We start from the raw sequence: 27,227 nt of genomic DNA, 5'->3' as shown, positions 1-27,227 counted from the left end.
TTAGCACAAGGCTCCTTCTATATTAAATAGCTGCTAAATACTCCTGACTGGTGAAGAAAGTAGAGCGTCTCGTTGTCTAGATTTCATTCGCTGTGGAGAAGCTGGCTCAGTTGCAGAGCCATTACTCCTTGTTACTGTAAGCATAGCTAACCCTGCTCACTTTAAAGATAAGTACTTAGTAGGACATTTCGCAGCACCGTGCTTGGTGGAGGTGTGTGGACAGCATCACAGACTCTGACACCAGCTCACCTTCCTGTACAACCTGGAGCAGCATACTTGACTTGACCTTGACTTTATTCCTTAATATGTAAGCCAGAGCACACTGCTTGCCTCGGGGGACTGGTGTGAGGACTGAGTGCACATATTTAGAACAGCTTCTATGAGTACACATTAGCCGGGGAGAGGAAGTGATGGAAATCAGTTGAAAAGATCACAGAGGAATGGAACTGGAGTCATATGAGCACACGACAAGCTGGGAGGTTACTTCACATGTCATATGATGAAGAGCTAACGTAACTGGTGTTTGCAGCTATTGCAAGGATATTGTATATAAAAGCAGAAAACTTGTTTTTATTATTGCAGGAAAACCAATAGGAAGAAGCTATGTTAGAAGTTGTATGTAAGGACAAAGTTTGGGTCCGTTAAGTTTGCTGCAGTGAGGGACACTTGTTCCATGGGGTGGATGGGATAAAATTCAATGGTACAGAGATATATTTTTAAACAAATGTATGGCTATTTAAATTAAGTAGTATTTTTAAGAAAATACATGTAGCTGACAGAAATCAGTGATTACAGTGTGCATCTGAATTCTTTAATTAAACATACAATATAAGTAAGAGTGAAAACAATACAAATTAAATATACTAAAATTAGAAAGGCCTTATAACTCCTTAGGAGTTAATTATGTGTTGTGGTTAAAACTTTCAGGCAAGGCTTAAATAAATCTTGGGGAATAGAAAGTTAATCAATGCTGACCATGCAGCATTGCCCTAGGAAGAGCCTTTGCCAGACTCATAACTGAGCTACTGCTACTCCGATGTCCCTTAGCATGAGAGAAAGCCTGGCACCCACATAGCTCATGGAGTTGTATAACTGGAGCCTGGAACCTTTAATTGTGGGACTCAGGAGGCAGAGGCTAGCAGGTACGTCAGCTGGGGACTAGCTGGTGTGCACGGCACCTTCCATCTATCTAGTCAAAAGAAAAATAGAACCACAGAGAGGCTCCTGTTTCTGAAGAGACCATGTTCCTCAGATAAGTTGGAAATAACGTTGACTTGATGGCTAACGACTACTATTATTGTAAGTCACAGTTATATGTCTATATTTAGTTTTCATCAGCTTTTTTAAAAAGTCACATTGCATGCAGATAGCCTGTTTAAATTAGCAGTTTTGATTATTTAGAATGACAGTTAAAATGTTTATATTTTTGAGTGTATAAACCTAACATGTGTAATATCAGGAAAAGAATAACACCAATGCCAGAAATCTGCATTTCTTGCAATAGTAAGGAAAATGTATGTATGTCAAGTATTTGTGTGCATTCCCCCCCACTTTCCCAAAAGAAAATTAGATACATTTACACAAAAGGGGAACAGACAGAACAAAGTATGAGATGAGGGACCTAGTCTGGAGTTTAAATTTGCATTTATTATCCGTATAATACACCATTTATGTGATCAAGACCTTGCCTTATTTTGGGCTGAAATGAATCAGAGGGATCTTTTAATTAAGGAAATTTACCCAAGCTGGCATGGTGGTGGATGCGTGTCGTCCTAGCACTTGGGAGGTAGAAGCAAGAGAACCGGGAGTCCACGGCAGTCCTCAGCAGCGTAGTGAGCTCGAGGCCAGCTCGGCCTGATGAGGCCCTGTGCCGAGAACAAGCCCCTGTTGATGCTGTGCTTCTCGGGTGGGTGCTCTGAACCTACCATGTCAGTGTATGAAGTGAGGAATCATGGGTAGCCTTTGTGAAGTGAGGAATCATGGGTAGCCTTTGTGAAGTGAGGAATCATGGGTAGCCCTCATATGGAGGCTGCGCACACCAGGGCCAGTGAGTGCAGTGGATGGTGATGTGGGATTTTGAAAAGGATTGTCACTTGGAGCATGGGTATTTTTCTTTTTAGTTTTGCCCTGTTAATGTTAGAGAAATGATAGTTGTTTTAGCTTCTCACCCACAGAATTTTAACCTTTATTTCTAGCTGATTTTGTATTTTTCTTCCTATGCTGAAGTAATTTAGCTATGCTGAGCTGAGAACCAGTAGTTAAGAACACCAAGTCCCCGAAGAGCTGTTCTGTTCCTTGTTGTTGTCTGGTTAGAGCCTGAATAACATCATTGGTGACTTGCCCCAAGCGCCCGCGATAGGCCCTTGTATAAGTCTTCAAACTACTTCAGAGCCTTCTTTGTACATAAAGAGTACCAGCAATCTATGAAGAGTTATTTCTTTATAAATGCTTTATAAAACATATTTTGAAGAATAAATCACTTGAAATCGTATTTTTATTTAGAAGTTCAGACCCCAGAACTCCACATAAAAACCGTAATAGAAATAGGTATTAGACTCATCATTTGTAGTGCAGTGGTGCCAAAATGATGATTTCTATGACAGGGTAGGAAATGTTTCCCATAGTTTAGCTTCATTTTTAGACAATTCTATTTTACTTATTAACCACCACCCCCCCCCACCAGCATGTATTCATGAGTCGGGTGTGGCTGTGTTTGTACCATATGCCCCCTGTGGAAGTCAGAGAATGGCTGTCAGGAGTCTGTTCTCTCCTTCCAGGTTGGGTTCCTGGGGTTGAACTCGTCTTGTGGCTTGCATGGCAAGTACTTTTACCCACTGAATATCATAGCGGCCACATTTCTAGTTTTGATAATGTAGAGGCTTTGAATCTGAAATTTGTCCAAAAAATAAGTAGAACGTCTCTTAACGGGTTTCTGAAATTCTTCTAGCATGAGATAGTTAAGAGAATTTCCTAAATAATTATGTCAACACTAGGGATTGCACTAGACTTGTGATGATGTGCATATTTACCCATGTGTTCACCGTTTTAGTACTGAGTAGTCCCATCTACCGTGTAACAGTTAAGAACAGCAGCAGGACTGATGGTGTCGTATTAGGTCAGGAATTAGTCTCCACATTCTAACCTTGTCACAATTGATGTTTGGATTTCAAATTTGTTAAAGATAGTTTTCATTTGTTTTATGAATCTTTGATCTTTTGAACCATGGTTGAAATTTTAATTTAATTTAATTTAATTTTAATTTAAGTTTAGTTTGAATATTATTGGGATACCTCTAGGAAAAGCAAGAGACTTAACTCCTGAGGTGTTGCCATGCAGTGGGACCTGTTAACTACTTGAAGATTTATTGTACCTGTTAAGACTTAAGGGAATTTCATTAAATAGCTCTGTTTAAGTTAATTTTATCAATCTGACTTGATCTTCTACAATTAGTTTCCCCTTGAGGTGAAACTATTTTTAAAGTCTCTTTAAGTCTTAGACGAATTAAACAGAATTCTACAAGCAACACTAACACGTGTCAAGTAAGGTGTAAATAGACTGTGCATCTGTTGGCGCCCAAGAGCAGACTGAGCATGTACTGTAGTGACAGGGACGTGTACTGTAGTGACAGGGACGTGTACTGTAGTGACAGGGATGGTGCTAGTTGGTAGCTGCTTAAAAGACTGATGGAGGAAGCCTTATGCTTACCCACTTATTTCTGGGAAGTTGAAATGACTGAGACATGACATGTTTTTTCTTCCCTACTCATTATTATAGGAAAATTAATGTCATATTAGCATAGAGTAGCATTTCTTAAGAGAAAAGCCTTACTGTACATTTCAAGATATATTACATAGCCTTACATAACGCAAAACATACTTCATATGTGAAATATATCGTTTGACCTTTTAAGTTTTTTATACTTTACAGAGAGGACATTTCTAATACAAATTTGAATTGAGATTTATTCAACATTGAATGTTTCTTGTTTCCCCAATCTGTAAACATGAATTAAGACCTTAGTCTTCTAGCATTTGCTTTTTGTTTATTGCTTGTATCATAAAAATTATCAGGCTAAAACACTCATTTAGTGTGCTGATTGAGGGAGAGATTTCTCAACACTGCTTACTTTCTGTGAAGACTTCACATTCATACATTATCCTCAGGAATGGTGTAAACTGCCAGCTCCTTTCTACCTTATCTTGCTAGCATTTATCATTCGTGAGAGTAGTCATTTTAATTTGTGCTAGAATGCCTTTTACCTAAAGGCAGACACACAGTCAACAGCTCTTATATGTCAGAAGACTAAAAAGTGTCATTTATGTCATTTGCTGCAGTCTCTGACTGTTTCCCTAAGTGGCTTTGAACTCAGCTTTGAACACAGGATTTACTTTCACAACTCAGTAACAGTGAACTTTCTTGACCATTTACATTTTCTAGTACTACCTTGTCAGCTCTGTCTGCAACGTAGATTAATTATTCTACATAGCTGGCAAACAATATATACCATACTATTTTATCAAAAGAAGAAAAACAGGAATTTAGTTCTAATTAGTTTCATTCATTGAGAAAACTATTTTGGGAACCATTTAACTGTAAATTGTTAAGTATTTCTATCATGATTAGGTGAAACAAGTATCTGTGAGTTTTATATAGCTGTTTCTGTCTGATTTTACAGCTTAGGCTCAGATGGCATATGTATAAAATATTTGTAAAGAATATATCTGACATATATCACGTGTATATCTGTATATATGTGTATATATATATAAGTGCTTTGTAAATGATAAAATAAGCCAAGTTTAAGTGCTGACATTATCATCAGTCTTAGAGTAACATTTTCTAAATGCCCACATAGCTTTTCATATCGTGGATATTTGTGTGTGTGGGCTTATTTTTAGTTCTAACATTTTACAATTTGTCCTTTGTTTACATGCAGCAAGGAGTTATGGGCGAAGACGAGGTAATTCCTTTCTGTTTGCTATAGTTCATCTGTTTCTAATTGGGCTGTGTTGATCAATGTCATAATTACTGATCTCAGAAATTTTTCATACGATGTCTGAAAACTCAAAGAAGAATCACATGTTGATGCAAGCACTTACCAACTTTCAAATTTTAACTCTTAACCTATAAGGGTGTATTTTCATACTAATAGTTATTAAATAAAATCTGTCCTTCTTAAACTGTCCAAATTTTTAACTCTTATTAAAAATTATGTCTCTATCTTCTAAAATAAGGCTATTGCATATATCCTTAAATAAGTTGTTAGTATTAACAAGAGTGACATGTGATGTGATTTTCTACTCAATAACCAATTGTCTTATCAACGACCCGGTTTCTGTCTGACTCGGTTGGAAGTGACACCTGTGTAAGTAGATTACTGTTGTCATTGACAGAACCCATATTCTGTCATTGAATCTGTGATGCTGAGATTCCGTTCAGCCCCTTTCTCTACTCCTACCTACGTCCCTTTCCCTTCCCTCCTCATAACAGGAATTCCTTGAGCATTCTTACTGGGACCAAGGGACCAGGCTTTGTGGTATGGGGCTACTGCTGAACGAGCGCCATGGAAGAGCAGGGGCACCTTCTGTCGCTGAACCTCTCTGCCTTTACCATGTGTAGAAGGTGAAAGGAAGGGAAGGGAACATGGGAAGAAGCAAACCCACTTGAGTAGAGCAGTGAGCCCGACCTCAAGTGTTCGCTCTTCCCTCTGAGTTCCCTGAAGCCATGGAAGAGAGACAGTAATGCCTGTGCCCTTGGCTGTACCTGACACACATGCGGTTGTATCCCTCTGTTGATAATGCCTTCTCCAACACACAGGCAAAACCAGTTATGAGCACTGACAGCCTGTGCTTGGTATTTCATGTTCTTAAGTGGTAGCTCCCATTTCATATATCAGTTTAACTTCATTGCTGGATCTTGGCTCTGCAGATACTTGACTGAATCTTTGCGTCCTTTAAGTTTCTAAAAGCCTGGAAGAGTAAGGCTGAGTAATTTTCTAAAGGATACTGTTAGTGAGCTGGAACAGAGGGGAGGTTGCTCTGTTTTCAGATCTGTGTTCCAGATAACTTGACAATAAAGTGTGGAACTTTGATTCTCTTGAAAATATTTACCAATCTGATTTTTCAGGTGATTTTAAAATAATAGAGCAGAATTCTTTTCATGTCAGACACTGTTTATGTTTTATTTCTAGTTTCTTGTGTTAAGTCAGTTGGGCATATTCTGATATAAATATAGTGTGCTAAATTTTTAAGAGCAAGGTATCAGACTCAGTGGTTTTCTTATTATAGCTCAGCTCAGTAACTGCAGACGATGATACAGGAAGAAAAACAGACATTTAATTCCTTGCTGCTCAGATAGGGACTTGCTATCTTCCTAGCTATGTCTCCCCTTGGGAGCTGTAAAAAGAGGCGCTCCACTTCAGAGCTACCTCAGCACTAGGTATAAGCCTCCATATTCTCTTGTCCTGAGCTGGGAGCTTCTTCATGACAGCTGGGAGCTGTGGCCTCTTTTTCCTCAGGTTTGTACACCATGGCTATCATAGAGTTGTAGTCCTCTAGAGTTATACATAAATCCATGCTGCACTTCCAGTTTGGATGGTCAGATGAGAGGTTTACCATTGAAACTAGCTGCTATTAGATTTCATTTGAATTTGGAAGTGCCTTGGCTTGGTAAGTAAAAGAAATATTTTATTAAAAAAAGAAAGAAAGAAAGAAAAAGCCCTGCACACCAGGAAAACAGTTCAAAAGGAATAGAGACGGTAGCCCAGCTATCTTTCTGCTGTCTCTTCATTTTCCCTTCACACTGACGTATTAGCAGTCTCCAACCCTTCTAGCCTCCAGGAGTTCCCTAATATGAACCTGTGCTGCAGGTTTGATAGGCTAGTGAAATGATGTGTGTCCCTTTGGTCATTCCTTTTTGTTAGAATAAATACAGCTGTTCATGAGGGATGTGTCAAAGTCGAGCTGGCGTTACTGGTGGTGCTCTGATGCCGTGGAGGTGGGGCAGCATCAAGTGTCAGAAGGCAGCCTGACCCCTTGACCAGTGGGTTTTAGAAGTGCCTTCTTCCTTCCCACCTTTGCCTGACCTTTCTGCAGCAAAGAGCAGCACCTTCTGTTTTAAAGCCTTCTCACTTGGCTGTAGTTAAACCAAAGAACTGCCAAAATAAATGTCTGTTATATTTTCAGTTCCTTAATAATGTCAACAAGAACTTTAACTCAAGCTGGTTCTAGGTATTGATTTATGAAATATACTTTAGGGATGATCAAAGTGTAATTATACAAAAGTAATGAGCAAAGCCAGAGGTATCTATCTGTGAGTGTCAGGAGCCTGGGGCCCCGGAAGTTGTGCAGCACTAGGAGAGGAGGGCACGTTGCCCTCCTCACATAGGGAAAACGGCCTTTCCCTTGTAGTTGCTGTGTTAGTGTTTCTTCATCCTGTTCTGAGGATGAACATCCTGCTCTGGGTTGGAAAAGGGTCAGGATTGTACTAGTAGGTCTATAGACTTATTTAAGCCCTGCCACTCAGAATGTTCTATTTCTATGTCACAATCTGTCCTTCTGATAGAGGAGTGAACAGCTATTTTCTAGAAAACATAAAAATGCTATAGGAATATTTGAGTAATAGAAATAAAGAACTTATTTTAATTAATGTACTAAGGAAGCATTGGGGTTTGGAGGACAGTTAATCCAAAAGTTGGTATATTGCCACTATATACAAAGAATTAGCAGCAGTTTATTATAGAATATATTATTTATTTCCAGGATTTTCTAATAATCTCGTGGAGTGTATTGATGTTATACCTTCCACATCTTTGATAATTGTAATAGTCATCTGAGAAAGGACAAAATCCCTGAAGCATGACAAAATCCATCAGTGTAGTAGCTCCACATAGGGAGTTGGCCATGGCCTCTGGGCATAGCCTGCTGGGCCTAGCAGTGTCGGCTTTGGGAGCTGCACTGGCATTATCTACTGTTTGTTTGTTCCCACTTGGTCACCTTGGAGCCACATTCTAGTAGAGTTGAGTAGTTATAGCACAGAATGTACTGCTTGTAAACTTAATTTACAGCCCCAAAGAGGCTGTTACACAAACCATACCCTGCCATATGAATTTTAAAGAAAATAAAATTGCAATAAATTTAATTTTAAGGGAAATATACCTGGTAATTAAGTTTTCAAAGACCTAAACTGCTGGCCTAGAATTCATTTCCTTAGCTCTTTGTCTTGTAAGAAAAGGGGAAAATTATTACTGGGGCAAACTATCTTCAAAGATTGTATATTAAGTAGCAGCTCTTTCCCTTTGGAGGAACGTACAAGGTAAGCGACTGCTTGTTCTAACTGGTGGTACTCAAGAGAAGCCGATCCCGAACCTACTGCTACTGCCATGATGATCAAACAATAAATCCCTGCGTCTTCACACTGGAGGCCGTTTACAGCTTTCCTCCTAGAAAATAGGAAGAATATTCAGATTCCCTCTAACTTTAAACATGTGCTTTCATATTTTAAAACTTTTACAATAATATTCTATAAGTAAAATTATGGAATAATTCATAAAAAATTGAAGAATGCTGCTTAGAATCAATGTATAAAATGATTAACTTATGCAAACGTTTTTCTTCCCATACTCCCACATTGTCATATTGAGTAATGTTTGTTCTGAAGTTCCAGAATAAGTTCAAAATCTGAAAACTCAAGTGCAACAGTGTCGGAGTATGTCAGCAAAGCATCCGCATCGGCTTCTCCGACATGCGCACATATGTGCTGCACACACACTGTCCACACAGGGCCGTAAGATGGGGCAGGGCAGGAACCGAGCTCAGATCCCGTGCTGCCGTGGTGTTACATGTACAGCAACAGCGGCAGCGACAAAATCCATTCAGCTTGAAATGTGTAAGCTGAATTACAGTTGTTGCAAGGAGGCTTAAGAGTTGCCTACTGAAAGTATCCAAATTACCGATTATAGATTCTATCAGTTATTTTTATTGATGATTGCCAGAAGAAACCATAATACAACATCATTAGGCATCCAGCTTGATTTCCCTAATGACTAAAATGATGACCTTTACTTATTTTTTAATCAAGTGACCTATATATTCTGTACTTCTTCTTTCAAATGAGCATTAAAATTTATTGGAGTTTTTTTTTGTTTTGTTTTGGTTTGGTTTGGTTTGGTTTTTACTTTTTGAAACACACCGTTGACTGTTTCCTAGAGCTGAAGGTTGTGATGTATGGCTGCTGTGGGAAGCCTTCTTAGCATTTCGTTGCATCCTTTGTGCAGCTGAGCTGTGGTTAGTGGGTCATACACTCTGGGTCTGGTTATAGCAAGCACAGTACTCAGTTACAGATTGACGCTAGTATTGTCACAGTGCCTTTGTTGTGTAAGTATATGGATCATGTTGTAGTTGTTAGTATTGTCACAGTGCCTTTGTTGTAAGTATACACATCATGTTGTAGTTCACAAAGAGCTTAAGTTGCTTTAGGTTACCTCTTATTCCTCTTTAGATTCTAAATATTCGATATCTTCTATCAAAATAAAAGTCATTTAGACTTTTGTTTATTGTATTTATTGTCTGTTAAGTTCACATAAAAATACTTGAAACTATGTGCAAAATATTAGCACTACTAGTATATCTAAATTCAGTCCAGTATTTAGATTAATCATTTTAATTCCCCTAAATCTAAGCAGTTGTTTCCCTACTTATCTCACTCTCTTTAAAATGTAGATTTATTCAATTAAATAAGGTAAGTTGGTCAATTAATGCACAATTAATATTAATTTTAATAGATATTGATAGTGTTGCTTTTATCAAAGGGAGAAAGGAAGGAAGGGGAAAGAATGATGAGAGGAAGAAAGGAAAGAAGGGGGGGAGGGAGGGGGAGGGAGGGAGGGAGGGAGGGGAGGGAGGGAGGGGAGGGAGGGGAGGGAGGGAGGGAGGAGGGGCCAGCTGAGTAACCCTAATCTGAAAATCCAAATTTAAAAACCATAGCAAAATAAGAACCATCCCTGGCCCAAGTGTTTTAGAGACAGGATATTTGACCTAAACATTTATAGTTGGAGATTTTTTTCTATTAATCTCAAAGAAAATATAAACATGTATTTCTCATTGACCCTTATTTCTGATAACAAAGGAATTTAAATTGTTACTCAGAAAGGGTGTCTTTCAGAACAATTGAAATTTGATTTCAAATGATATTATCTGAATAATTCCTGCTTCCTGTAGGATCTTTTTTCTGTTGTAGCCTATAAATTTTACACACTTATATCCAACATATATATGTATCCACACATACATATTATGTATGTATATATGTGTAAATGTATATATGGAAGTATATGTATGTATATACACAGCAATGAATACAGTTCTCATCTAGAAAGGAAGAAGAGATTGTTTATTTGGGAATCAAATATGAATGGCAATGGCCAAAGAACAGTGCTTCAGATTTCTTCACTGGTGGGTTCCAGTGTGGAAGACTTTATGTGGCTTTCATAGTCACAGAACTAAAGAAAGTCAAGTAAACTGCTAGTAGTAATCAGCCAGGGGTACCATGCAGAGGTTCAGGAGTAGGTTTGTTTTCTTTGCAGATTAAAGAATTAAAAGACAAGAAAAATTTGAAAGTCAAGCAAAACCAAATTTTACTCGAAGAGGACAATTTCATTAGAGTTTAAAAGAGAACCCTCAGAGAAGCCAAGCCTTAATTTCAGCAGCTGCCTAGAGGAAGAGAAGTAGATGAGAGGAGAGAACCTCTAGTTAACGCAGCATAACATCAAGTACACCGTAGATAAGCACATGGTGGGGAAAGACACTTTAGAGGAAGAGTAAGGAAGCCTGAAGTACCAGAAAATCCATACTGAGGGTCTGGTGAGCATTGGAAAAGGAAGGAAAAGGAAGTAGTTACACCTTTTTGAGACCAGTACATAGACCCAGCCAAACATGACGACATCCCATAAAGACTGTGCTAGAGGGCAAGGTTTCTGGGAAGGAGAGGTATATCTTCTCATTAAAGGAGATGTCTTTATGGATTTAATGGATTGTAGTAAACCTACTCCTGAGGGTGGACTTCAGCTAGGTGATTGACAACTAGGTTAACTTGGTTATGTTTTGGATAGCTTAGAGAGTTCGCTATCCACACAAATCAGATTCTATCTGCTTGACCAAAAGAAACTAGTTTTCCACAATAGACTGGTACTGTTGCTGTGTCGATAGGCACGTTACAGCAAAATGAGAGGTGTCTGCTGTAGTTCTCAGATGCTGTCTGACGGATAGTATTAGCTTAGGGCTCATGGAGGCTATTCCAACTTTCCGCTCTCATTCAGTCAGCTTTGTAGAATCTTTAGCATAGCATGGCATTTTCCCTGGGGACTCCATTTTAGACTGGCTTGCTCATTGTCACAGGTGTGTAGCTCATCCTTCCTTCCCCAGCCAGGTCTACACAGAACACCATGTTCCTAATTTCCTTTATATTACATCACCATGGGTCACATATTTCAAAATAGTAGCATGTTAATATTTAAGTAGTTCTAGCTTATGGTGCATGTTATATAGAACGTATGCTTGTCTCTTTCATTTAATCTCCAAAGAACAGCTTGTCTGCATCGTTAACTTTGTTCCTTCTATAATACGTTTCTGAAGACTAGGCTTCCTCTGATGTGTATATTGTACTAAACATGCACAATACAGCATATCACTGCATGACACCCAAACACTTTGGTGAAAACTGCCGCCATCAAATACACAGATAACCTCAAACACAACGTTCATTTCTTGAAATTATCAGTTCATTTTCCTTGATTGTTTTTTCCTTCTTCCCTCCTAATCTTTCATTGATGTTTCTGTCCTGGTGCTGTTTTGCTTCCTCCCTCTCCTGTCTTCCCTTCCATGATGAAAGTCCCACGCCTTACATGCTTGCAGAGGATCTGTCTTCCTCCTGGCTCTGGAATTTTCATCAGTTATAGCACACATTTTTTTTTTCTTGGAAATCTGTTTTCTTGCAAAGATCACTTTTCTGTGCTCTGCTTCTACCTTTTCTTTGCATTTGTTTCTCAGCACCCAGTCAGCACTTGAAGCTTTTGTGTAGTTTTAATGCATGCCCTTTTGTACCAGGGTTTGACATTTACGTCTTTATATTCAACCAACATGTGGTTTTCTTTCTCTTTCCTCTCCACTGTTGCTTCTCTTTCTTTTCCCATACTCCATTTCCTTGAAGTTTGGATCCTCTCTTAATCTCAGCTGCTCGTTTGACTTCCTCCCTCATAGAAAGTTACATTTTTGTCCTGGGGCTCCTGAATCCAGACAGTTGTTTGGGAGTGGTTGTCGTTTGCTTATTTATTTTGTTGTGTTGTCCACCCACCCCCCTACTAAGTAAAATGCATTCTCTTCAGGGTAAATTTCTTTTATCTTCAAAGGTCTTTCCTTTTATTCTGGCTCTGCATGTTGCAGCCAGGTGTTACCTAGTACCCCTAGAGATTCAGAACTTCCCTTGGTATTCAGTACACTATCGCTTTCCTCTACTCTACTTCAAACATTTTGGGGCTTTCTTATAGGTATGTGTCATCCTTACATGTATAGCACTTACCTTGTGTGTATGTGAATTTCTTGAGGATAAAGGTACTATATTTTACCAGATAATTTTATTTTGTGTGAGCATACAGGACATCTAACATCAGCATTTCTTCACAAGCTTGAACTAGATGTGCCCTGTGAAGAGGGCTCAGATAGGAACTAGAATCCTAAGACACTGTGCTATACTTGTACATAAGTCCCCTCTACACCGTCATGATTGTCACAGATGATAACTTACTTAAAGACTATAGACAAGTATAGCTTGCAGCTTACTGTAGCATCTTGCTTTCTTGGTGTTTTTGTTTTGTTTTGTTCACAGTGTCCTCTAATCTATTTGACTTACCGCTGTTTCCTTTCTACCACCAATTTCTAAAGATTCCTGTTGTGCATTCAGGCCTACGTGCTTCCTGTACATTAGCTTCCTGCTGCAATCCATAAAACTTTGAAATGAGCTGGTAGATTGACTGTTTCTTGTGTGCTGTAGTTATTGTCATGTGACTCTTTCGTTACTGGGGATTGGGCTTGGGGCCTCATCTATGCTAGGCAAGCATCTGCTCCTGAACCACTTCTGCAGCTCAGCAACTTTATTCCCTAAGTCATACTGAAATCCCCTCTCTGTACTGTCTGTGTTTCCATTCATTTTTACGCCAGCGTCATCTTAGTGTCTAACCCCTTAAGCTTGACATCGCTATGTTTGTCTTGTTTTTTACCTTGAGAGTCAATTTATATTTGTTCTTATATTTTAGGTCGATCTTCCCTATTTCCAATAGATGATAGCTTGTTGGATGATGGTCACAGTGATCAAGTTGGTGTCTTAAATTCACCAACATGTTATTCAGCTCATCAAAATGGAGAACGAATAGAACGCTTCTCTCGAAAAGTTTTTGTTGGAGGGCTTCCTCCAGATATTGATGAAGGTAAGTTTACCTTCTTTAAAAACAGACAAAAAAACAAAAAAACCCACCAGAGTAAAATGCAGCTTTGAGCTGTTGAAATATGAAAATAATCGAACAAGTACTTTTAAGGTTTAGTAGTTTTATCATATATATAATGTCACTGTGAGTATTTTTATAACGGACACAATGTTCTAGTCATAGCAGTTTACTTAGATACAGAAACAGTACAAAATCCAATAAAGAAGTAGAAACAACATAAAATAGGAAATTAATATTATGCAAATGATAGTAAATATATAAAAATACAATAAAGAAAAGTAATTTAAGGTAAACGTTAAATATTTAAGCTATTTCTGTAGTGTTATAGAAAATCTACCCATTTGTTAGGAGCCTACAGAGAGGTCTTGCTAAATTTGGAGATAATTTTCAGTGTGGTTTATGCATCTGCAAATGAATTCTGCAAATTCTAACATATATTAGAGTAGATCATTGAAATTGACCATATGGTATTGAATGTCGGTGAAACCATCTGGCTTACGTTAACCTTGGTATGCTTTACTGACAGTACAGCTAGTCTTGTTTTAGTATACCTTGCCTTATCCCAACAAAAAACATGCTTTTACTTGTGAACACCAATAGCTGTTTTAGTTAACTTGATAATAATGACTTGTTTCAATCTAATGCTAGTTATGATTGAGTATACTACAAAGATATTAATATTCAAGTGAACTATGAAATATCAGGATTCACATTGACTACATTAGTCTAGTGTGCTGCTTCAAAATGAATTCATTTTGATTGAAATGGATAAATTTTATATAGTGTTTTAATAAGAGCATTTGATATATTTCCTGTTGACATTATCCTAAAGCTATTAGACACTTTAGTTGTTAACGTTTCTAAGTACTAAGAAGTATGGAATTTCTTGGAATGAATCATTGGAACTAATGTGTGGTGCACATTCTGTACTCTTCCTAAGATGAGATCACTGCCAGCTTCCGGAGATTTGGACCTTTGGTAGTAGATTGGCCCCATAAAGCAGAAAGCAAGTCCTATTTCCCACCAAAAGGTAAGAAGTGCATTATTAATATTTTCTAAGTTGAATGAGAGCAAAAGGAATAATATTAATAATTTGGGACTTACTTTTAGAACTTATTGTAAGTACTTGTATATAAATGCTGTGACTTTTGAACCTGGAAGATGGATTATGCAGTAAAGGCTCTTGCCACACAAGCCTGAGTTCTGCCCCAGGGTGTGAATAAAGATAGAAAGAGAACTGATTCCTCAAAGGTCTTCTCTGACATGCACATATACACAAATAATGAAATGAACTTTTAAAAACTTCATACTTTGTAAGGACTGTTAGCCTGAGTAGAACAAGGCAGAGTGATTTTAAGAACTACTTCTGTTTTACTTGCAGCCATTTAAGAGTTAAGAAGATTGACAGTTTCCTCACAATTTTCTAATGATCTAATAAGTTTGAATGACTGTGTCTTTGAATATTTCTTTGCCTAAAACATTATTTTATAAGGAATGCGGATTCAAACTTACAGAAAAGTATTTTCAGTGCTGAGTCGAGATGCACATGAAATGATCCCTTATATTTTATACAAATAAAACTACTGAAGTACTCTACATATTACCCAAGTGTTCAGATGGTAGCATGGCACCCATGGTAGCATGATTCACTGTCAAGTACTGTTTTTAAACTTCCCGCTTTACTGCCAGAACAGGTAGGAAAACCCTCCCAGGCAGGGCATGTGAAGGACTGCCTCAGTGGGACTCCAGGCGCCCTGGAGATAGGCCCCTCCCTAATGAAATGAACAAGCTGCACAGGGAAGGAAAGCGGCAGACGAAGGCGCAGCCTACTGAAGGGGAGAGAAAGCTTCAAACTAGACATGTGACATGGGTTAATATCTAGAAAATACAGAGAACTCAAAATAACAGACCAACAAGAAAGAAACCATGTGACCTAACCAAAAATGAACTTAGGAACTGAAGGCATAGATTTATTTCTACAAATAAAACTACAAAGGGCCAATAAATCACTTTAAAAGGATGTGACAGTTTAGTCATCAGAGAAATGCAAATTACAACTACTTTGAGATTCCATCTCACCCTAATAGAATGATTATCAAGAAAACCAAAGACAGCAAATGCTTGTGGGGATATGGGGAGGAAGATCTCTCGTCACCTATTCACTCACTGTTGGGGACCAGCAAAACCAGTGCAGCCATTAGGAAAGTCAATGCAGTGACGTTGCCATTCCAGTTGGTTCCACCACCCTCCGGCGTGTACCCAGATCTCACCTCTCTGGCTGCTTCTGTTATTTCTCGTCCTCTTCCAAGCCCTATGGTCTGTCTGGTACTTCACTGGAGCAGATTCTTGTCATGAGCTGCTGGTGCCTCTATCCTGGAATATTGCCTAATGCTTTTTGTTTTGTTCTATGTTTGTGTTTACTTATAATCATTTAATTATGATGATGGCTATATCTTTCCTAATAACAAAATATTAAAAACTTAAAATATAAAATTTAAGATATTTTAAAATTAAATAATACTAAAATATTAAACATCACAAAATTTAAAAATTTTACTTTTAAGTACTATTTTAGTATTTGGAATAGCGGTTGTTTATTATAGAATATTTATAGTCCTTTGAAACTTAGTTTATATCAAAATTAACTCCCTAAAGAAAACTTGTCATTGTTTTTAAGAATATGTATAGTTTTCCTACCAATTGTAAATGACTAGAGTATAGTTTTAAACTTGCATAGTCTTATCTATGGATGTCTCTCTTGATGCAGATATGTTTAATGACTTTTTTAATGCAATCAAATACTTTATCAAATGATGCACTTTCGTACTGCATCAGAGCTATGAGGCTACATTGGCCTCATAGTCACCGTTGTATCATGGAACCAGAGGGATTGCTGTTTTTTTGGGCTGGACTGTGGTACGGTACACTGACTGCCATAGGACCTTGTCAGGGCTGCTGTCAGCCTTTCTCCTTCTCTTCTCTTTCCTCTCCCGTCCCCAAAGCCTGTGTATGTTCCATGGGATACTGTGTTCTCCTGTAGAAGATAGGATGATTCAAACTCATTTGATGGGCAGTATGTAAATTGAGGTAAAGTGACTTGTGGGGCATGCACATCATTTCTCATGGTTCTTCCAGGCTACGCCTTCCTCCTCTTTCAAGAGGAGAGCTCGGTTCAGGCACTCATTGACGCTTGCATTGAAGAAGATGGGAAGCTCTACCTGTGTGTCTCCAGCCCTACTATCAAAGACAAACCTGTAAGTAAACACCACCGGAGCCGTGCCCCATAAAGGCAGGTTTCCAAAACAGTATTTTAAGTTACTGTTTAAAAATTTAAGATTCCATTTTTAAAAATTAAACAGTAAAAGGAGTAAGATCAAATATAATTTTCTCTGTAGGTTCAAATCCGTCCTTGGAATTTAAGTGATAGTGATTTTGTCATGGATGGTTCTCAGCCTTTGGATCCCCGAAAAACAATTTTTGTTGGAGGTGTTCCTAGGCCATTAAGGGCTGGTAAGTAGGATCTCTAAATCAGAAATATTTGAATTCTCAGTTCTTGACTTTGGAATCTATGGAAGTATGTATTTTTTTTCTGCATTTGAATTATTAACTTAATTAGTATTTTAGATGAATGAATTATAAAGGTCTGTTTCTCAGTAACCAGGAACCAAAGATTGAAGGATATCCCGTAGGATATAATTATAGATGTGTAGATTTACTATGTATATATTCTATATAGTATCATACCATCTGAAAGGCTAGTGATTTCTATCTCTGAAAGCAGCTTCTTTAAGTCAGGGAGATAGGAATTAACCATTCACATACATAAATGCTTAAAGAATTTGATGGCTGATGCAAAGAATGATGATTGGGAATAGAAGTGTGTGTGTGTGTGTGTGTGTGTGTGTGTGTTTATATATGTTCATGTTTAGAATATGCTTTGATGTGATATCTAGAAGATATCTGAGCTAAGGAAAAAAGATTGTCTAGAGTGTCGCAGTAGGACCATTATGAGGAGTGTGTTGCAGACAAATGTCTCAAAGCCTTCAAACATCGTGGTGACAGTCTTGAGTGCAGAGCAGAGTGCATTCATGGAAGGACTGTGTATAAAGCAGAGTGGCTGACCTGGAATTCACAGAACGATAAGAGAGATACAAAAATATATTAGAAAAATCAATAGAAGTTAGATCATGCAAGTCTAATAGACTAATTGATATTTGTCCCCAGAATAAGAGGAGTTTTTAAGCCAGAGTCATAATCACACATATTTTTGAAAGGTCACATGACCAGATTATTTTTGAGGGAAGCAGGCTTTTAGTAAGTATGGGAAGGGCTCTTGTGTGGCAGGAAGAACCAGGTGAACAGCAGATAATTGATATTTGGACAGAAAATAGAAGGCTGAACCCATCTTCGGTCTGACGCTACAGGGTGGCTGCTTACCTTGTAGGTAGCTGTGAGAAACAGCAAGGAAGGCAGGTTAAAAGGAGATGGGGTCTGGGTTCTCAATAGAAGTTCCTGGCGCCATTCAGAAATCTGAAGTTGAAATTTCAGTTAAACCGTGTGGTGTCTAGTATGATGTTTTAAAAAAATAATTATTTCTAATGGTTTGAAAATAAATGAGAAAGGAGGGATCAAAGACAAGCAGATAAGCTTGTTTCCATAAACCAAACGAAAAATGATACTAGCTTTTAACCAGAGTATGACTGATAGAAGTGAGCAGATTGGATACTCACTGTATTCTGAAAAGCAGCTCTATGGCATTATCTGTATAGTGGAGATAAAATGATGAAGTCAGAAATCTTGACTAAGTAACCTGATCCTCTCTCTGTCTCTTTCACAATCGAGTCAACAAAAACTCATTGGAACATGTTTCATGAAATAGAGGAAGATAGTGTTATGAGTGGTCCTTTTCAGCCTGCTAAGTGTTATGAGATCACAAGAAGTTGTCTGGTAGACAGTTGCGTTTATGAGTGTGAAACTCAAACTCCACAAATTTGTACAAATTCAGGAACTTAAAGGTACAGACACAGGTAGTCTTTAAATACGTATCATAGAATGGAGACACCGAAACTGGGTGTAGACAAGGGACAAAGATGGAACCTTAAGGTGTTCTGACACTGAAGTTCTCAGCAGAATGGGAAATATTCCAGACTAGGGAGTAGATTAGCCAGGATCAGGACTGCCAGCCGGAAAATCAAGTACTGGACTTACCCGGAGGGAAAGTTGATCTTAACAAGAACAATTAAAGTGAAGGCATAGGGTGCTAATCTGATCATTAAGGTTGTACAGACAGATATGAGGTCAGTCTGTCTACAGATCTGCTGCTCATTGATCACCAGGATGACTGAGCTAGTCTGGCCTCCCTCACCTTGCTGTCTGTCCCTCCAACTTGCATGGCCTGGCAGAGAGGACAAGATCTTCTTGTAGAAGAAGAGACCTGTGCGGGTAGAAAAGAATGTGAGAGAAAAGCTGCAGTGCAGAAAGGAGGGGGTAGGCAAAGCTGTGCCCTTCTAGAAAGAGAGTGAATGAGAGGTAGGCAGCCAAAGAGTTGGGCTTTAAAGAAGGTGGTGACACTGTTCTACTACGCCAGAGGATAGGACAGTGCGAGTGGTTTGGCGGTCCCTTGTTCTGTGTTTTTAAGGCTGAGAGTGTATCAGTGACAGAATGCCTGCTGGCCGGTCGTGTGCAGAGCGCTGGCTCTCGTACCAGCTGCTGTGCGTTAGCAGTCTCTTGCTTGCAGTCGTTGATTTACTGCCTTCTCACCTGCAATGTGAACGTCTTTTCTTTTGAAGTGGAACTTGCTATGATCATGGACCGGCTGTATGGTGGTGTGTGTTACGCAGGAATCGATACAGATCCAGAACTCAAATACCCGAAAGGTGCTGGGCGAGTGGCATTCTCCAATCAGCAGAGCTACATTGCTGCCATCAGTGCTCGGTTTGTTCAGCTTCAGCATGGTGACATTGATAAACGCGTAAGTGACACGCCAGAAGTCATCTGTGCTTACTTACTACTTAGTAGGTGCTGGAGTTAATAATATGGCTCAAACACTTGTATTTCCCTCTGACTCCTAGGGTTATATCTGTAAAATATAAATTTCTTGGTGAACTTTAAGGCATTACATAAAAGTGTAGATATGATTCTAAAGCCATGTCAAAAATTTTTATCAGCCTGTAAGTCCCAACTACCTGTGGAGGCAATTTATATAAGCCTGTGCCCAAGACCAAGTGCTTGGGACCAACATGTCTGCCTTAATCTCAGGCAGACCGCTCTGTGTGCCAGTTTATCAGACTTCTAACGTGGGGAGGAAGGCAGCTTAGTCTTCGGGTTAAGGACTTCAAGTGTCCACAGGTGCTTAGAGAAACTGGTCCATGGGAAATGCTAGTTAAGAGCTAATTTTCATTTATAAAAACTAAAGTTCAGATACTGCATTCATTCCTGTAAGTCATTTAACCTAAAATTGAAAACATTAGTCCATTAGTAACATAGATTGGGTCATCAGCAAAACACTGCGAAGTCTTGTGAACAAGAGCAGAAAGGCTGTCCTACTGAATAACTGAACACTGGTTACCACCTCAAACAAGAGACAAGCTATTAATTTACGGACCTGTTTCACACTAAAACCTGTGAATTGTACAGAACTATTCTAAAACACTGATGCCATCCAGTCAGCCAGGGACAACAGCCTAGGAGGTTCGTTTCCCACGGTGACCCCCAGTCCAGTGCTTGCTTCTGTGTGGAATTTAACCCTTCAACACCACCCACCAGTATCGTTCTCAGTTTGAAGATGTGAGACAGGTCAAGAGCCCACTTAAATCAGACATGGTTCGCTGGGTCAGTCCTTCCCAGTAAGGCTTTATTTCTTATGAGTTTGTAAAGAAGTCTGGGCATTTCCGGAATCACATTAGCCACAGCTCTGACGTGCGGTGAGAGGCTGCTGCGGTCCTAGCCTGTTGGGTTTTACCACCTTACAGATGATCCTAGGATAAAGGAAAAATATGAGGAGAAATTAGTCTTTCATAATGGGCTGATAATCCCTTATGAGTTTTGTTCACAATTTGGAAATATTAATGCTAGCATGCAGGTGTTTCAAAGATGCTACAAAAGTGAGAGAAAGTCGTACATCTTTAAAGTGACTTTTCTCTTTGGAAAATAGAGTAAAATAGCACTTAGCCACCCCTGAAGGAAACATGTTGAAATAAATGAATTAGTGTTTAACCACTCAAGCTCACAGCCGGTTATAAACGTGAAACCTGATACACAATGCCGTCAGCACAAAGGCAGACTGGCTGGCATTTAGCCTCGTTCTTGGGGAAGCTGTTTTCACATGACACTGCCTACTGTCTCTTGTTCTCTAGAACACTGTGAGCATTTAAAATCATTCCAAATATTTATTTCTGAAGCTGACTCCACAGGGGCTTTGTTTCTTGTCTGTTTCTAGGTGGAGGTGAAGCCATATGTGCTAGATGACCAGATGTGTGACGAGTGCCAGGGTGCGCGCTGCGGTGGGAAATTTGCCCCCTTTTTCTGTGCCAATGTCACCTGCCTGCAGTATTACTGTGAGTTTTGTTGGGCAAATATCCACTCTCGTGCAGGACGCGAGTTCCATAAGCCATTGGTGAAGGAAGGTGCTGATCGCCCGCGTCAGATCCACTTCCGCTGGAACTAAGTTTAGCAAACTGGCCTCCGTCTAACAAGGAAGGAAAGGGTGCATGTGGCTTACTGTGCTGAAGACACTGACGTGCAGAAGAAATAAGTGCATTCTTCTGCTTCTCACCCAGCTCTCGATACATGCATCGTTATCAGCAGCCAAAACACTACAAGCCTCTTGTTTTTCACCAAAACCCTACATCTCAGGCTTACTAATTTTTGTGATATTTTCATGTTAAAATAAAATGTTTTTTTGTATTTTCTCCAAGTTATTTTTATATGTAAAGTTAAAATTAGATATGAGAATGTTTTGCGTAGGGGCAACAGTCTGCTGCTATACAGTGGGTGAAGCGTGCACTTATTTCTTAACATGGGTTTTTAACTTCAAGATCTGCCCCAGTACTTTACCAAAGGTAGCAAAATAATAGTGAAGATGGAATATGTCTGCTACAAATGCTTATTTTTATTGTTGCTGTTTTCAGTGTGTACATAAACTAAAAATTAGGGTTGATTTTGTTGCTCTCCATTTTGACTTGCAAGAAATAATACCTCAAGATAATCTGATTTATTAGCTATTTTTAAACATTTTTAATCACAAGCTGTATTAGCTTTGCTGCTATATAGGTGTTATGTGTAAATGTCACCTATTAATACGGGATTGAAAACGTTAGAGACACACTGCATTGCGGATGAAATGCAGGCAGCACAATATGGCCGATACTGCCATAGTTTAGAATGTGAAACAATGCATGTTTACTTACCTGTGTCCACCATATGCATGCACTCGGACATTAACTAATGAGGTGAGGTATTGCAGATGTTCAAAAAGCTCTCTTGAATTCTAGGTAGCATGAACAAATTAGAAAATTTGTTTCTTTACAAAAAAGCAAACTTGCATGCATTATTGTGACTTCAAGTTAAAAATGTTGTCCTACATGTGTACAATATGCAAATTAGTTTTAGATTAGAGAGTGCAGCCATTTTGTGATCTGGTCAGTAGTGGAATTCGATTTTATGCAGACTGGATGTAATATTTGTAATCCCTGTGCAATTTTGTGATGTGCGGTTCTAATTCATGTGCAGTGATATAGTATAGATAAAAGATTGAATAAAAGAAAAACACAGGAATTTTAAAGAAAGTTGATTTTAGCCCCTTTGATAGTTCATGGTTAAGACATCCTTTAAAAACCAAAGATGGCCAGCACACTGCTAACCAGTCACCGAATGTGAGACCCATGGAAAGCCCATACTTAAAGAGAGGGTTTTATAGAAGAACACAGAACTTTAGTGAAGTCAAAATGGAGATGGGAAAATATAACAGATGGCTAGTTGCATAAAATTTACCTTTACGACAATGGTGAAATCTGGCTTAAATTTGCTTACATGTTTGACCTATGTACCTGGGGTCTTCTGTCTAAACTGGGGTCACTGTTGCATGGAGCACTGTTATTCTTAATGGTTAAGAATTGCTTTTTTAACTTTGATGAAGGAATTTCAGTAATGACTTTGCTTGCATTTTTTTCTTCTTTCTTTATTGAGGGAGTTGCGTGGAAAAATGCACGGTTCTGACCTAGAACATGGTTCGTTGTGGTGGTTTTCCTCTTTAGAGCATCCTAACAGCAGCTAGCCGCTGTGTTAATAATGTAGGAGTTACCCTGCAGTCTAAGCAAAGCACCCCACATGGTAAATGTTGTTTTTTGTTGTTGTTGTTGTTGTTTTTTATTTTTTTTAATGCAGAACTAAGATTTTTGACTCTAAAGAGAGAAAATTGCAAGGGTATGGCCTGTGCAGCAAACCCTTGGGACAATCCTTCACATGAGCAAAGTGCTGATCTCAACCTTGGTTGTCGATGGTATGCTTTTTTGTACTGTAAAAACGCGTGGTTCATGTCTAACTCTGCTGTTTATTGTGGTTGTGGCTCAAGTTTTTAGTGTTTGACGTTGACGCTGTTTTCAGAGGAGCTCTTTACTAATTTATTTGTCCGTGTCCCGACCTGTTACTCCCCACGACCCTCCAGAGTTTCTGGAGCATTCTTTTCTCCCCTCACCCTGCCAGACCTTGATCCATTTTGACATTTGTTATGCACTACTTTTCTATCTCTGTGAGAGATTTTTCCAACAGTCAGCTATTTTATGGCACACTTTTTTTGACTGATGACATCTCCTTTGCTATACCTCAATTTTTGGAATTTAGAAAAGAAATCAGTAGTTTTGCAATGTTAATTATTTAGATATTTAATTTCGCAGATTTTTAAACTTTATTTTCATAATTTCTGCTTAATGTTTAAAATTGAAGAGCCTTTTCATGTATTAAATAATGAACTCTAAAATAAATTATATGATAAAATAATTGGAGATGCCGAAAATCATTTTCCCTTCGTAAACAGAAGTAAATATTTGAAATGAAGGGAAATGCAAGAGAAACACCTTCTCCTACCAGGGTGAACGTGACGGAAATGCTGGTTTGTGTCACCTTCGTTCCTGTTAGGGCAAAGCTCATTGGTCTAATACTGTGTCCCTCCCTGCCTCTCCCCTACCTCTGATTTGTTTCATTTTCTGTTTGTTTGGGGATTCCTTTTCCTTTTATGTACTACATTCTTATTTTCTAACTGTTAAACACTGTATTAGAGTTTTTTTAATTTACAGATCATATTTATTTTACTATTTTTGTAGAAAATTATTAATTTTGATTGTATTTTTGTATTTTCAAAGCTTTTTCATTTGTGTTCCCTAAATGTTCATATTGCTGCCCAAAAGTATGAATGACTGTGGAGGAAAAAGTACTTTAAAAATCCACACTTTTTGTTAAGAAGGAAACATTTAGCATTTATATATTTGTGTATGGAAAACACTTGATATTTTATCCCTGTTGCATCTGGCTGCACGAGCCTCTCCTCAAAGATGCCACAAAACTTGAATATAACACATTTTGGAAGGCTGACTAACCTCGATTCTGTGTTGTGATGTGCAATACTGTTTCTAATGTTTGTATAAAGATACAGTGTAAACCTTTTTAATGCAAATTTATTTTTTTCATTGCATATTTTGCAGACTTTATCCACAGTGTCATTTTTTACTGTCAGAAAAGATGCCCCTTTTGTCATTGCAACTATTTTTTAAACCCAGAAATCTTTGTACTGATGTAAATGATTGTAGTTATTTTGGATAGTGTTTTGCTAACAAAAGGAGAGACTTTTTTCATGCATATTTCTATTTTGTTTTTTTGGGTTTTATTTTATTTTAATAGTAGTAAAATACTTGGAATAATTTTTCATATTCTTGTCATTAATATTATTTTGTATTTTTATGTGAAAATATATAATTTTATGACACTAATTGCTAAAGTTTATTTTATGTTGAATTATTTTTGGAGCTGAAATCTTTGTAATATTAAAGCAACTAGTTTCTAATTCCCAGTTTCTGTATAGAATCGCACAAGTGGTTTATGGAGTGTTTGGATTGTAACTATAAATGGTTCTTTGATATGCAAATTAATATTTTCAGTTGATTTTATTTTATATTCCTAATGGGGTGTTAAAGCCGTTTTTTATTTTTTTCTAAATAAAAAGAGAACCCATGCTTTTATGGACACTAGGTAAAACGCCTTCAGCTTAAAATTTTTGTTAAATAATTTAGTTTATTTTATTGTTATCTTCCAGGTGTCTAAATCTCCAGTCTGTCTGTTGTACTGGTAATTTAACTCTGTAATGGAATAGTTTGCTGCCAACTATTTATATTAAGTAATTTTTAAATATTTGTAATATTGTTGACTGACTAATAAACTATTAAGTTATTGGCATAGCTTGAATTCTTATTCTACAATTCACACCATTCACACTAGTGGGAGCAGTGGAAATTGTAATTTACTCAGAGGCATCGATGTCTTAAGAAGCTCAAGCCACTCCACAGTGTAGGGTGAGGATGGGAGACACTCTAGGAACAAGCGCAGAATTCCTCAGTATTTCAGCTTGGGAGCCTTTTGTATCATCCATGCTTGTACGCATGCCCCTTTCTGCACCTAGCTCTCACATGTTGTGGTACAATTAAAAAGGGTGGGTGCACGTCCCGGTTCCAGTGAATTCTCACTTTGCACAGATCCGTTCACTCTTGCTGTTTCTGTTACCGCTTTCACACACTGTCCCCTTGTCGGTTGTTATCACGTTCTGTGGGCCATGCTATCGTGGCCCCATGCCACACTAGCCCTAAGCATTCTATAGCCTTGCATAGTAAAGACATAACTCAACAGACTGTGACCCAGCAACCAGATTTATATGTTAAAAGCTCAATGTACAATACATCCACACAATTAATTTACAACCGATTGATAAGAATATAAACCGCCCATCTAAATAAGATATAATTTGTTCATACAAAACCCTGTACACATCCATCCCTTAAGAATAGTCATAACAACCTGTAATGTACAGAGAGAAATCTTAGCATCTGCCTCCACGTTCTCTTGGTGGCTCCTCCTCTGGCCCGGTTTCCTCCTCTCTAAAACTTTTCTCCCGCCATCCTTCCTTCTCATCCAGTGACAGGCCTCATTCTATCCTGTACCTGCCTTCACCTGCATAATGACGTCAACTATACTCACATACCTTAGAAATCTCTCCCAGCACCCCTGAAGAGTTACTTTTACTCCGAGTGATTGCTAGATGGTGCTGACATTGAGAGTACTGATGCTCTTCAAGGGACTTCACTGTTGGGCAACTAAAAGTTGCCTGGAGCTCCGGGGAACTGAGCCAATGGCATACTCATGCCCTTGTAAGCGGACATATAAGTAAACCTTTAAAAATGAAGTTAACTATGCTGTTAAACAGGTCTAGTGATGGTGCTTCCGATTCATAGTGCTAGCATCCGCTTGCCATTTTCTCCTCCTCTGCACATCTCATGGGTGTAGAGGAGGAGCAAGGAAGAGACACAGACTGAGCAACCCGAGGCCTGCTTCCCTTATCCTGAAGGTGAATTTCCACCATGAAGCCAACATACGATTCTAGGATAGGTGAAAGGAAGAATTAATTGGTTTTCGTTAGAAAGTGTGAGCAGTAATCCATCATAGTCAAGATTTGTGCTTGTCTGTAAGCATACAGGCTCCCAGAGAGAATAATAGGTATTTGAAAATAAAACCTTATATTTTTAAGGCATCTACACCATGACCATGCCTCCCACCCAGGCTCAGGGGTATCACAGAAGGGAGCAGCAAAACTATAACGAGGGACTGGAGAGGTGGCTCAGTGGTTTAGAGAAGTTGACTGTGCTTTCAGGGAACCCAAGTTTGGTTTCCAATAACCGTATTGGGCAGCTCACAACTCCCTGGCTGTAACTACCGTTCTAGGAGATCCTATCTTAACATATATGGAATACACACGCACACACATGCACACAGAGAGAGAGAGACAGACAGACAGACAGACAGAATGGCAGAACATGGATAAAAATAAAAATACATTTTAAAGATGAGTGTAAAAGCTGGGAGTTTGAGAGGACTGAGGAGAAACTGTCTTCTGCACAGAATAGGGCCACTGTACTTATAAATGCATAGGAAAGGCTGTTGCAGGCACAGGATCAAGCCAGCCAGTTGGAAGGCGATGGAAGGAGAGCCAACATGAGTTGGAGGGGAGGGTGCGGGGTGAATATGATCCAAAATCCATTGAATACATGGATAAATAATTCAAAAACAATGCTGTATTCAAAAAGGAAAATTTGGACTGGAGAATTGACTCAGTGGTTAAGAGTGCTTGGCTGCTCTACAGAAGACCCACATTTCAGTCCTAGCATAGAATCTCACAAACATTTGTAACTGGTTGTGGGGTTCATCCTCTTTTGGCTTCCCAAGGCAGTAGGCGTGCAGTAGATGCCCAAATGTACATGCATGCAAAACACCCATACATTTAAACTTTCTTTAAACAACATTTTAAGAAGTAAAAAATAAATGTTCCCATATTCTATTATATGATCAGAACTCCTTAAGTGGGGTGAGTCAACACGGTGACCCCTACATCATCACCACCATCACTCATAGCCTCCCAAAGAAATCATGGATTGCACTCAGCTTGATCTCAGCACAGGATACTAATTTTATATTT

At 38.6% G+C, this 27,227-nt stretch overlaps 1 protein-coding gene across 8 annotated transcripts in view; it reads left to right on the top strand.

The window, feature by feature from the left end:
- Cpeb2 (cytoplasmic polyadenylation element binding protein 2) overlaps nucleotides 1-24,940 on the top strand; it is a 52,846-nt gene extending 27,906 nt beyond the window's left edge. For 4 of the 8 annotated variants that reach the window (XM_032916931.1, XM_032916927.1, XM_032916930.1 and 1 more), the window contains 7 exons: nucleotides 4,937-4,960; nucleotides 13,307-13,477; nucleotides 14,436-14,525; nucleotides 16,631-16,749; nucleotides 16,891-17,005; nucleotides 19,285-19,466; nucleotides 20,934-24,940. In XM_032916931.1, coding sequence (XP_032772822.1) covers nucleotides 4,937-4,960; nucleotides 13,307-13,477; nucleotides 14,436-14,525; nucleotides 16,631-16,749; nucleotides 16,891-17,005; nucleotides 19,285-19,466; nucleotides 20,934-21,161 — 929 coding nt within the window. In that variant the 3' untranslated portion in view covers nucleotides 21,162-24,940. The remainder of the gene's footprint in view (nucleotides 1-4,936; nucleotides 4,961-13,306; nucleotides 13,478-14,435; nucleotides 14,526-16,630; nucleotides 16,750-16,890; nucleotides 17,006-19,284; nucleotides 19,467-20,933) is intronic. The other 4 variants (XM_032916933.1, XM_032916929.1, XM_032916932.1 and 1 more) reach the window with 1 other exon arrangement.
- Nucleotides 24,941-27,227: the final 2,287 nt, after the last annotated feature.

This window comes from Rattus rattus, chromosome 11, assembly GCF_011064425.1.
Source record: "Rattus rattus isolate New Zealand chromosome 11, Rrattus_CSIRO_v1, whole genome shotgun sequence".
NCBI classification, from domain to species: domain Eukaryota; kingdom Metazoa; phylum Chordata; class Mammalia; order Rodentia; family Muridae; genus Rattus; species Rattus rattus.
Note: the sequence above shows the minus strand (reverse complement) of the source record. Positions and strands in the feature narration are given on the sequence as shown.